This window comes from Hemiscyllium ocellatum, chromosome 16 (assembly GCF_020745735.1).
Source record: "Hemiscyllium ocellatum isolate sHemOce1 chromosome 16, sHemOce1.pat.X.cur, whole genome shotgun sequence".
NCBI classification, from domain to species: domain Eukaryota; kingdom Metazoa; phylum Chordata; class Chondrichthyes; order Orectolobiformes; family Hemiscylliidae; genus Hemiscyllium; species Hemiscyllium ocellatum.
Window position 1 is genome coordinate 52976130 of NC_083416.1, and position 13505 is coordinate 52989634.

At 40.3% G+C, this 13505-nt stretch overlaps 1 protein-coding gene across 4 annotated transcripts in view; it reads left to right on the forward strand.

Moving 5' to 3' along the window:
• The window catches only part of pitx1 (paired-like homeodomain 1), a 46739-nt gene extending 43674 nt beyond the window's left edge, over positions 1–3065 (forward strand). For all 4 annotated transcript variants that reach the window (XM_060836821.1, XM_060836823.1, XM_060836822.1 and 1 more), the window contains one exon: positions 1744–3065. In XM_060836821.1, coding sequence (XP_060692804.1) covers positions 1744–2292 — 549 coding nt within the window. In that variant the 3' untranslated portion in view covers positions 2293–3065. The remainder of the gene's footprint in view (positions 1–1743) is intronic.
• The last annotated feature ends 10440 nt before the right edge of the window (positions 3066–13505 follow it).

The window sequence follows — 13505 nt, forward strand, 5'->3', positions numbered from 1 at the left end:
GTCTTGAGAATGGCCCATTATAACATTCGTGAAATCCCGCTAATAAGATTACAAGTGCTCGGCCGGTAGCTATTTTAGTAGCGCGAGGAATTCACCTTGCTATGGACCCAGATAAAATAAAAGAGAAATCTGCGCAATTTGCTTCATGTATAATGAAGGAAGGATTTAAAGGGTTTCCTCTCTAAGGACCTGGATTCGAATTCCAGTCAGGTCCCGAGGATTGATGAAGAATATTTAATCAGAGTAAGCTCTCTGAGATCTCAAAGCGCGTGTTTTTGAAAATCAGGCGGTGAGTTCAAGTGGCGCTGGTACTTCATCAGAAACCGCATGAAATGATTACATCATGGATTCTGTCTTTAAATAAACGAGCATGTTTGCCCCTGAGAACACTGTTGACTGGTAACCAGACCAAGCTTTAATATATTCCAAACATTTGCAGTGTCAGCTCTATAGATAGAAGAAAGAAAGTACTGCTTGAGATACATATTTGTATTCCTATAAACCAAACATAGTGAGCTCCCGGCAGGTTCAATCATTACCACAGAAACAAACTGTTTGTGTTAGTAAGCAGATAATGAGCACCTATATATTTCTCAGTGTGTTTTCCCGCGAAATACTGACAATAATTATATTGTCTAGTCTGTTCCAAGCAGTAAAGTTAAACACTTTTTTTTCTAATTCGACTGCTATTATGAAATCTTACAGCTTGCCTTAAATTACTAATTATCCCGTTAAGTAGAATGTTACTTTTTAGTAATAATAGCAGAACACCACAGGAGATTAAAAGAGTTCTGTAGCAATTCATGTAGTTTCGACATTAACACAGTTTTTAAGGACATACATGGAAAACATTATCGCTCAATGGTTCAAGTGTGTGTTGGTCGTGTAGTTTTGGTCTTATCTCATTTAGATAACGAAATGTGATTGTAACTGAAGTAAATAGACTGTTACGCCATTTGGGGCTCTGTTTTGTCCCATCAGGCGACCATCAATTTAAAAAAAATTGTAATTTTCTTTTGCGGATAATTAAATTTGTTCACGAAACAAACGCAACTTACTCGGTGGTGCAAACATTTTGGAAGCAGTAACCGGTGAAAAAATATCTATGAATGTACAGTGCCCTCCTTTCAGAGGAATAAAATAAAAACCAATCGACCAGCGGAAGATTTCAGATCAGTTCATGGACGTTTTTTTCAGTATGTCAGTAAATCAGTTTTAGTGAAATCCAGAACCATTTTGTTGCTTATCCCAATGAACTCGATCTATAAACAAATCAGGACACAGGCAACAATATATATGCCTTTCTAAAGAAATGAAAATGAAAACAAACGGATGGTAGATTTTTATTTAAAAATGTTGAAGAGTACATTAAATGGAACACAGAATTGCATAAAAAATAAACACCAATCAGTTCACATCTGTTTACATCACGAAAGGTTTCAAACTGACGCATTTAATTTGATCATTTCTACAATTTGATATTCACAGACTAATACAATGTCTTGATCGGACCGTCCACACTCACTAATACCACACGACCAATACCATGATCATGTAAGGAGATGCTGCCAATACGTTTAAAATCTCCACTCAAATAATTTGAATTTCCAAAGTTATAGATTTCTTTCTGCAATTTCTGCAATTCTAGGTGGGGGAATCGGTTTGCAATTGCTCACAGTGTAAATGGATGCCGCACAATGATTTTTGGTTTTAATTCTGTTTGACCGTTGTCTTCCTCCATAGGTTTGGTTTAAGAATCGCCGTGCAAAGTGGAGGAAGAGGGAACGCAACCAGCAGGTGGATCTGTGTAAAAATGGATTTATGCCGCAGTTTAACGGCCTGATGCAGCCTTACGATGACATGTACGCCGGCTACAGTTACAACAACTGGGCGGCCAAGAGCCTGGCCCCAGGCCCGCTGTCCTCCAAAAACTTCCCATTTCTCAGCTCTATGAACCCGCTGTCTTCTCAATCCATGTTCTCTGCTCCGAGCACCATCTCCTCCATGACAATGCAATCCACTATGGTGCATTCGGCTGTACCAGGAATGCCAGGCTCCAGCCTCAGTAACATTAATAATCTCAACAGCTCCTCTCTCAATTCAGCCATGTCCTCGGCCGCCTGTCCATACGCATCGCCGGCTCCTCCTTACGTTTACCGGGACAGTTGTAACCCTGGCCTTGCTGGTCTCAGACTGAAACCTAAACAGCACAGCAGTTTTGGATACAGCAGTTTGCAGAATCCGGGGTCCAGTCTTAATGCATGCCAATATGCAGTGGACAGACCTGTGTAATATGCAAAATAACTGGGCGTTTCATACAACCTCACAGAGGGAGACGTAAAAGTCCAGTAAAAATGGATTTCATGCAACATGTTAATGGCGTATGCGGGTTGCTACTCTCCTGGATATCAACCACCATTCTGTCCAATGTACAAAAAAACATATTTAATTGCAAGAACTTGAGTGCGATTTTTTTTTCAAAAAACAGGAATATTCAGTTGGGTGCTGTAGTTCGGTATCCTTCACAGGGTTTTTAAGCTTAAGTTTACTCTTAATACTGAACAATCGAAAGTGGATTTGTGTATATATAGAAATCAATTCTATTATTGTTAAACGTTGCAATACAATGAAAAATATAAAGTTTTAAAAATGTTTAAATAAACAAAAAGGATGCATGTCTATTGCTGTACCCTAGATGAAGGAATGATCGAAATTACTTCCATTTCTAACTCCGCAGCAAGAAAAAAAAGCTACCTCTACATTGCGATTATTTCGCCCAAAAATGAAAATAACTTGATTTTTTTCAGAAAAAAAGCATGCTACAAATCGATTGTTTTTAAACCTAGAATTGCTTTTGAATGAATTGACTTTTTATTTTCAAAAACAAGCAACGGAGAGTATAAATATTATATACGTGTTTTCAAGGCTGAATTATCTTTACTGTGTTTTCACTTCTGGGCGCTGTCCAAAACGACGGTCAATTTTTATTTTCCTGGTGGCATCTCGGAAGCAGGGTTGTACAGTGTAGATTGCTGTAATAAAATATGAAAACATTTAAAAGAGAATTACTTGGGTTAATTGATTTCTCTCCATTCCCCACCCCCAGTACAAATAAAATATTGCAATACAAGTTCTAGTTTAAGCTGTTAGCTGCAGCCCATAATCATAGTCATTCACAACTTGTTGGGTAGGGCTTTTGTTTGAGGGGGGGGGGGAAATATCAGTAAGATACCAAGCTGTTTTTGTTTTAACCGTGGCGACCGATGGGCACAGATTGCACTTTGTACATATGTTCTATTTATAAATTTCACGGCCTCAGTTGTAATCTTGTATCACATTTTATCAGGGGGAAGCTTTCAAATATTTCGACGCCTGCAAGCTTTTGGAAAACGATACGAATTTGCAAATGTGTGAATACAGAGCCGTGACCGACTAAGAGCGAATCCAATCACAAACAAATGTAATGCTTTCAGAAATCCACTGGCCATACCTCTCGCCATCATCGAATGTCCCAGGAAAGCGAAACAGGCGAAAATAGATGAAAAGGAAACGTTATTTTTCGGGTCAGAACATAAGTTTACTTACTAGGCCCAGCAGAAATTGGAATTCTAGTGAGTTTAAGATAGCAAAGTGATGCACTCCGATGTAATGCAGATTCCCATGTTGAAGGTGACCTTGAAATATTATCTAAATCCCATATTTCTAGTATAAGAAATGCGGATTATTCGTAAGTGGACATAGTAAATAATAACGGGCCGCTGCATGTAATTTAGTCTTAACGGATTTTTCGTTGAAATGATATGGTTCAAGTGCCGTGTCGATACAGAGAAATGATTTGTTCTGCCCCATTTATCGATGTCAAATTTTACCTCGTGCAAAGTTTAACATATGGACGGTCCAATTGTAATAATTTATTAGAAAATGCCCCAACCCCTAAACCTATAGACTTCCTGTTGGATTTTCTTCGTTAATCTTGAGGATAAGAAAATAATGTATTATAATTTTTCTTGAAAATAATTTTCTTCTAAATTAACGTGACCATTTAATTGGCAGTCAGATGGAGGTGATCTTTTGTAAAATATATCACTCTAATTCATTCGAGAAATATTAACCTGAATATTCCTGTCAGATCTGTGCACAGACTGGGTTTGGCAAATACGAAATAACAGATTGCAAATTAAGCAAATTGTAAGATTAAACATGTGGTGAATACAGCAGACCGGTTGGGGTAAAGTAGTAAAGCAGTTTCAATATGTTGTATGAATTTGACGCTGAGAACAACATGTATTAGACCGTTCGTAGTGTGTTGTCTGATGCAGGGGGGGTTACTCAGGGAGGTCTGCAAAGTTTCCTCATCACGTCCCAACTGCAGTTAGAAAGCTTGCCCCGTTATTTGCTGCGGCACTTCACTGGCGCTTCCGTGAACCCATTAACAATGGCTAACAGGTAAAGTAACACCGGGATTATTACCACTAGGTTCAAGCCTTAAACTGACCAAAACCAGAAGAAAAAGGGTGGGAGAAGGGTTGGTGGGGGGGGGGGGGAACGAAGAGAGGAGTGACATAAATCCCGAGCGCCCCGCGGCCAGACACCTGATTTTTTTTTTAGAGATTGAATTTCAGCTTCCAGGATTAAAAGGAAAACGTTTCAGAAATGAAGTCCATAGGCGGGGGTGGGGGATTGTATTGGTGGTGGGAGACTCCAAACCAGCTGTGAAGGATTACTGACGGTCGGCGCCAGATCGAATTGTTCTGCTTAAATTGTGCTGGAGCAGTGCTGGCCCTTGGAAGAGGTAACTGAAGGATATTTCCCTCAGCTTGCAAGTCGGGGTGAGTGGACCTCCTTATATTGTATCGACCCCTCCCCCTCCAAACGCCACCCGAATTAACATGGCAATTTTTAACGTTGAGCATGTTGGTAAACTGTCGCTTGTTTTTAATTTGGTAACATTTTTTTCCATTTTGTTTTGTGTTCTACTCCTTTGTATGGAGTTTTTTTTTACAGAAGGTGTTCATCCACTCCCCCCAGTCGTTACAGTTGTTTGCACGTCGCCACGTTTTGCAAAGCTATGGGTCTGCGTTTACACTTTCCAGTCGCTTTCATAGATTTCTTACCCGCATTTGACTTCCTTGTAAAGTCAAATCGGTGCAGAGACGCATTAAATCTCCCTTACAGAGGGGATGGAGTAGGAAATGTTTGGACGTGTTAAATAGGTTACTGCTAACTGAACCATTGACTGTGTCCCCGTTCAGTCTGGGTTGAAACTTATTTCAATGGAAAAGAGGTTTTGCAAATTCAGTATTTCTGGCACTTTAATGTAATCCTTCCAACTGTTCACCACGACAGGTTGACCCAAGGACAGAGCAGCTAATCTTTCAATATGCGCTGGGATCATCTTTGTGTTGACAAGATCGAGTGGTTGCTCCGAGTGTCTGTAAATTATGAATTCACAATAACATCGCTGCTTGGTTTCTTCCAGTTGCGGGCGTGATCATAAAAAGGTCAGCGATGATACTTCCTGCGTTATTTTCTTTACTCCATTCCTTTCGAAACGTGGATTTAGTTTGACTGCTCTTTACCAGTAACCTCTGTGGATAAAACACGCAAGGGAAATGGTTTTGTTCAGGCGAATGTCTCGAATGCCAGTGAGTTCTTTGAATTCGTGATTATGAGTAGATCCCACCGGTTATATATTTACGAAATTTTGCCCTGTTTTATTCGGGTGAAATGAGAGGGGTTGGGTGTTGGTTAAAAAACAGAAGCAGAAGTATATTGTATTATTTCAAGTCGTAAGTTGAGCATCTTGTAGTTCTTTTACAATATATTTCCACGATTTTTTTTAAAAAATGACGCCGTGTTCGTCCTTGATGTTAATCGCAGAAGATAAGGGCGATTTAAAACATAACAGATGCACGTTAAAAGATATGAACAGAAGTGTGGTCAATGTATATTTCTCGTCCTTTTGTATGGATAACAAAGATAACAATTTGTCTGTGCATTGGGCTATGTTAGATGTGAATACTTCAGTGAACCAATAATTGGTAAGCCGTGAGTGGGAAAGGCAGAGGCAATAATTTTAGACAGTTACAGTGGAGAGATGTGCCTTCCGTTGGGTTCCACTTTGAATTATCGGCCTGGGGCAGGATGGACCTGTCAGATGGCGATGTTTTATTAGGAAGAGGGCGCACTTTCTGCACTCTCCGGGAGAGCCCAGAACTGTGACCAGAAGCATAAGAAAACCTCGCGTAAGTTCGAGGGGGAGGGTAAGTTAAAGAGTACAAGTGAATTTAAAACAATCTAAATCAAAGTGGCCTCTGGGGAGTATCTGCTTGTTTTCAAATTAAGGATATTTATTTCCTTCTCCTTTGCAATCCTTTAAATATAGTCAATTTCTGACTCAGCCTAAAGAAAATGCTGGAAGTAGTCTGTGTAATCAGTTGGAGTGAGGAACAAGTTTATTTGTCCAAGCAGAGATCGCCTCTGGGACATGTCCTAGACCTTTCCAAGTTTTAATTATTTCTACTATTTGTCTTCAAATCCGTTAACTCGCAGAAACGATTTTTTAAAAAATTGCCTTTGCTCAGAGATGTGGATGAAATCGAACAATATTTGGTGATTGAATGTTGATAACAAAGGCAGGGAGGGCGGACGTGATGTCCTGTTAAAATGTCAACTATGGAACCTCAGATGTCCATCCAAGAAAAGTCTAAAGGTTTTTTCAATAAATTCACAAAAACGTTGTTACCAATAACTTGTCTGATAAGGATATTCTTTTTTGATATTAGGTGCATTTGATTCCTGTTGTAATTTTATAAGGATTGGCCTCGGTATACACGCATGTTTAAATATTGTGTATCTTTCCACATATAAAATATTTGATTCGTCGCTTGTGTTCTCGCATATTTTGTTTTATTTATAACTTCTCAGATTTGCTGTGTTCGGAAATATTTGTTAAAACAAGTGTATGTTGACCCCGCCAGCAAAAGCAGCTTTGGTGACTGTTCCCGATTTGATTACCAAAGTACACCCGCTTGTTAACTAAAGGTATTTTAATCCGATTACTACACCGCAAAATGGCCCAAAGTACACGATTCTAAATGGGGTGGGGAGAGCCACGCCTTGGGTTTTCTTAATGTTACCTCTGTATACAACACGCTCGGCCGATATTAGTAGCAGTCTCTGTGATGTTTACATCTGCAGGAATCATTAGTATTTAATTTTTTTAAAAAAAAGAAACGCTGCCAGATCTTCAAGAACATTTGACATCATCTGGTCCCCGATTTTAATCCACATCAATTTGCTACACCAACTAAATTGCCTTTTATTTAATTTAATATTTGCTGCCTTTTTTAAAAAAAGAGTCACGTTGAATAATTCCTATCAAAAGGAAGTTAGCTTTGAGCTAACAAATGTGTTACAGATTTAATCCGCGCGGCTTGATCTACAAATCTCGAGAACTCTTGGTCTCTATGCCTCCAATACACCAGCGTTAGCTTCGCTGTTGTTGCAACATCAACTGGCAAAGCTGTTTACCAATCCATCAAATATCGTCCTCTCTGTTCGATATGTCTTCAATTTGAAATGGTCAACATTTCAAATATTTTCTAATTTCGGTCGCAAGCCGCCAGTTTACGAGTCCCCATAAGGACTTATGCTAACGATATAAATTGCAGCCAACACAGTGAGAAAGAAAGGTTTTCGTACACAGACCCTGTTAGCTACGGCCGTGGTTCCAGTATTTAATCTCATCTCCTTCAAAAAAAACCCTAGCATCACGATGTTGAAATTGTGCGTTGAACGCGACTCAAGTGCTTTACTAGAACAATATAATCAGGCAAAAAGCCCGCAGCCAGCCCAACCGAAAGGCCGGACGGGACAAACAGTGGCCACAACTTGTTTTACTCAAACGAACGTCCCCGCTGAAACCAGGTCTGAAACTCTCTTAGGTTCGCGAAGCCAAGTGCAGTTCCCGATGTCCCCTCTGTCATATCATTTAAAATTGTGATCGCATTGTCACGATTTGAAAAGTGTTTATTACTGTGATTCCATCAGAAATGTAACTGGAGCCCAGGGGCTTCTCACTGGTGAATATTCACGTTGTTATTAAAATATTTGCCTGCAAGAATTAGCAGGTAAGCACCATACGACAATGTCACAGAGGTAACTGCATAATTTATACACGAATCTTTTTTTATTTACTCGAACTTTGTATTGACGTTTTTTAAAAAAATACTACATTAACAACGCTGCAATAATATTTTAAAAGGCTGGAATTATAACTACTGAAGCATAAAAAATGAAATAATTATGGCTGATAAAGATGCACAATTAACTGAAAGGCAGGAAGAAGGCGAACGCCGCAATAAAGATGAAAGCTAACGACATTGCGGTTGATTGAAGTAAATCAATTACCGGTGTATCTGGAACACACGCTGTAAACACATCAGAACACAACAGTGCTCAATTCTACTTGCACATATATTATTTCATACGCACTTTGAACATTGACAGCAACGGAGTTGAGTTTTGAATTTTAGAGCAAAATCCAACTAAGTGCAACCTGACAAAAGATACTTCCCAGAATTTCTGACCGCAATCTTCCACACACCCTTCCCTTCCCAGAACAGCCGAGTTCCATTCTATTTGGTCTAACCTAATTCCGATCCAACCATGGGCCCTCAAGTTTTTTTTTCGCGTTTAGACTTGATGCGGTGTAGTTAAAGCAACTGTGAATTCTGGAAATGACAAAGAATTCTGTGATGTTGCGCTCAATACTGGAGCTACCGTTATTCTCTCACTTTGCGGACGCTTGGCCAGGAAACTGACTGGATAACTCGGGACTCTGTTCCCAGTTTGATTCCCAAATGTGCTGCAGCCCAGCTGGTGTGAGATCATATTTTGTCGATAGCTCCACGCGTTTTGGCTTTGTTCAAAATGTGGAGTGACTTCAGTCACGTTGTTTTTTTTAAAATGCCCTTACGCTCTGTTGGATCTTCTGGGAGATGCTTATATTTAGTACAGATTTTTCTTTTCATTTTAGACTGAAACTGTTTTGACTCCATAACGTAGCCAGTCTAAGATTCCTATCTCCAGGGAGGCATTCGGCTCTCACATGCTGGTCAGTGTACCTTAAAATGACTCTTCCTATTACTTGCATACACAGAGATACAGTGTGCTTCTGGGATCCTTGTTATCTTTATAAACGACGGTCCGTGGGTTTACACAGGAAATGTATCACCCCAATGGCAAGTGTAACCAGCATTATAACGGGTTAATAGTTGCAAGAGAAATAACGGTGTGTCAGGGCTGTCTGTGACGCGTTATTTATGTTAAATCTTGTAAATAAAACTCGCAGTTACAAATCTGTAGTCAACACTGCCTTGGATTAAAAAAATGGTCATTTGATTCAACTATTTACAATATATAACTATGTACCTGTTTTCAAAGGGTTTGTGCTGTCCTACCAGGAAACCTGGGAGATATAACACTGCTTACAACACTCCAAAAGCGTTACCAGGATTACTTTGTCCCCTCAACCCCAAGGGAAACAACGTAAATGTCAGGGTGCTGAGGTTTCCTTTCCGAAAACGTGTATTGATACTTTTCTTCAGAACATCCAGCATCCACGTTATTAACTTGTCAACGACAAAAGAGAGAGATAAGTGTGGCCGTGTGCAAATGCTGAGGGATGGCAGGACTGCCGTCTTTCGTAACGAACGAATTGATTTTCTCGACTTCCTAGGAATTCAGTTATGGTGAGTTCACAGCTGCTGGGTTGGCAAGGGAGGAGGTGAAAGCAGATCCGATCACAAGGTTATTCTGTTGCTTATTGGAGGGCAATCGAAATATCTGCGGGAAAGGATTGGAGTGAACAAGTGCTATGCACTAATATGTTAAGTAATATGTTTCAGACAGGATGAAACAGTGCGGTACCATCAATGGGCTCCTGCTAATATGTGCACAAGGAGCTCCTGTATTTATTAGGATCCACATTGTAACATCACATCTGCTTCAAGAAAACGGAAATCGCTGGAAAATCTCAGCAGGTCTGGCAGCATCCGTGGAGAGAAAACAGAGTTAACGTTTCGGGTCCAGTGACCCTTCTTCAGAACTGATGGGAGCTAGGAAAAAGTTGGGTTATATGTTGAGGACAGGGTAGAGGGCGGGGTTAAGGAGTAAACGATAGGTGGAGATAGAGCCGAAAGAGAGAAGAATAGTTGGTCAAAGGAGTGGATAAAGGTCAGCCTAGGAGAATGAATGGCTGCTAATGAGTACGATTAGTGGCTAATTCTGGGTACAATTGTGTGTAATAGCAGACCATGTGATAACAAGGCCTGGTGTGTGGGCATTGGGGGTAAGGACATGGGAGGAAGTGCCTCAAGGCCCAACATTGTTGAACTCAGAAAGCTGGGCAGTTCCCAAGCGGAAAATGGTGTGCCGTCCTTCCAGCTTATACCGAGCTTCACCGGAACACAGCAGTGATCCTCAGACAGAGATGTTGGCCAGGCAACAGGGTCGTGTGTTGAACTGACAGGCAACTAGAAGCTCAGGGTCTTTTTTTTATGCGGATAGAACGTAGGTGTTCTGCGCCAAGCCTGTTGTATCTGTTATCACTGCGTTGTGTGAAATATGGCCCATACTTGGCTTTCATTCAGTAAAGCGAACATTAGGCACAGGTACTGCACTGCAAAGTGCTTTATTAAAACCTGGATCACATTGAAAGAGTTCTGAGAGATTTTATTTTACACTTGCATTAATTTCCCATTCTTGTTTTTATGCCGTTTGCCTTACTAATTATGACCAGCTGACAGTGATGTGACCTGTGAGGACTCTGCTACATTCACTGTCGATCATCTTTTTTAAAAGAATTGTTTACTCACTATTGGATGTCTGACGACTTCATGAACGAATTTGTACAAGGCAAAAAAATGATCATTTGTTAACAGTCAAATAATTCAATAAAACCGCTAGCCGAACTGCAAGAAAAAAGGATTGACACTTAACGACCAGGTTTTGTTGCCGTGGATATGAACATTTACCTGGTACCTACACTGACTGTCAGGGCCGCCAGCTCATTGACGAGTTCTGTGTGGTCTGCCTCACGTCAGCTTCAAGTCTACTATGCCTTAAAGCAAGGCTTACTCAAGCATGTCAGTAACATAAAATAGAAGGTATAAAAAATACATGGCACGCAATCGTTCTCATCGAAAATATTTCCCCTTGTGGGGGGGGGGGGGGTGGGCTGGAATTAACTTCGAAATATTCATTGTATTTATCGATCATAACTAACAGACATTGGTCACATAAAATTCCAAGAGCGGTATTTGCAGTACATTGTAAGTAGATCCTCTCGCTCGGTGTTAACACACAATTTTAGCTTTTGTTTCGTAATGAAGTGGGCTGAGATCACTTACAGATCTCAGCCCAACCTGACAGTATATTAATATTATGAATGCCTTAACCACAGTCTGCTGCGAGCAAATTGAGTGAATGCAGGTACTACACATGATCTTTTCCTACAACTTTCTTCACAGTTTATTTTCAACTTCTCTCTCTGTGATAACGCGTGCAGACCGCCATTCCATGAATGCCAACAGGTAGATGCATACAATCATAGAGTTCATAGAATCCCTACAATGGGGAAACAGGGCCTTCGGCCCAACAAGTCCATACCAACCCTCAGACCCATTCCCCCTGACCTATGTTTACTCCTGACTAATGCACCTCACCTACACATCTCTGAACACTATAGTCAATTTAGCACGGCCAATTAGCCTAATCTACTCGTCTTTGGGCTTTGGGAGGAAACCGGAGCACCCTGAGGGGGAGAATGTGCAAACTCCACACAGTTCTACAGTACCAGAACAATTTGCCATTCCTCGTATGTGGATCAGAACAGGGAAGATCACCCAGCTCTACAATTCAAGTGGTTCTTCTTTCCAGCCAATTGCAAAGATGTCCCAACCCAACACAAATATCAAATTAGTAGCTCCTGCTGGACATTGTGCATGACAAGGAGCCTTAGGTAAATTTGATGATCAACTATTTTACTATTGTCCTTTCAGAAAATTAACTAAAAAAACAAATGCGAGCATTACTGGCAAGGCCAACATTTATTTTCTATCCCGAACTATCCTTGAGAAGGTGGTGATGAGCTGTCTTCTGAAATAGAACCAAGTGACTTGCTAAGCCCACTTCAAAGAAGTTGTTTAAGAATCTGCATGGAGTCCCAACATACCAAGTAAGAATGCAGACTTTCTTCCATGCAGTTCATGAACAATTGAATCACGTAAATTCTTATGAAAATCATGTAAATTAATGGTACTGATACTCATTTTCCATTCTGGATTTATTTAAATGGAGAACATAGGATATTACAATGCAGTACAGGTCCTTCAGCCCTTGACGTTGCATCGCCCCGTGAAAGTAATCTGAAGCCCATCTAACCCATACTATTCCATTCTTATCCACATGCCTATCCAATGACCATTTAAATGCCCGTAATGTTGGCGAGTCTACAACTGTTGCAGGCAGTGCATTCCACGCCCCTCTTACTCTAAGTAAAGAAACTACCTCTGATATCTGTCCTTTATCTATCAGCCCTCAATCTGAAGCTATGCCCCCTTGTGCTAGCCATCCCCATCCTAGGAAAAAGGATCTCACTGTCTAACCCTCTGATTATCTTATATGTCTCAGTTAAGTCACCTCTCAACCTTCTTCTTTCTAAGAAAAACAGCCTCAAGACCCTCAAACTTTACTCGTAAGACCTTCCCTGTATACCAGGCAACATCCTAGTAAATCTCCTCTGAACCCTTTCCAAAGCTTCCACATCCTTCCTATAATGTGGTGACCAAAACTGTACACAATATTCCAAGTGCGGCTGCATCAGAATTTTGTACATCTGCAGCATGACCTCATGGTTCCAAAACTCGATCCCTCTACTAATAAAAGTTAACACACCATATGCCTTAACAGCCCTATCAACCTGGGTGGCAACTTTGAGGGATCTATGTACATGGACACCGAGATCTCTCTGTTCATCTACACTACCAAGAATCTTACCATTAACCCAGTACTCTGCATTCCCGTTACTCCTTCCAAAGTGAATCACCTCACGTTTCTGCATTAAATTCCATTTGCCAACAAATATAATGTGAATTCTCCAGCTACTGTGTTGGAACTTTAATTCATTTCCTCAGACATTTAATCAAGGTTGCTGGTTCATTAGTCTGACCACATAGTTTCAAGTCATTATGCTTTCAAACCTGTATCACAGCCAGATTTAAGCAATAAGTATGTTTCCAATCATGCAGAAACAAATAACTAAGCAAACTTGTTTGATTAGCACTTTATTCTTAGGTCATCTGTATTTAACCTCTTTTAAAATATAAGATTAGTAATTCCAAATTCTGACCTGATTTTATTTAGAAATGTTTTAACTCTGATACCCTTCATATCCATTTTCCCTTTTCTTTGCCACTGCATTGAAATATCAGCTACTACAT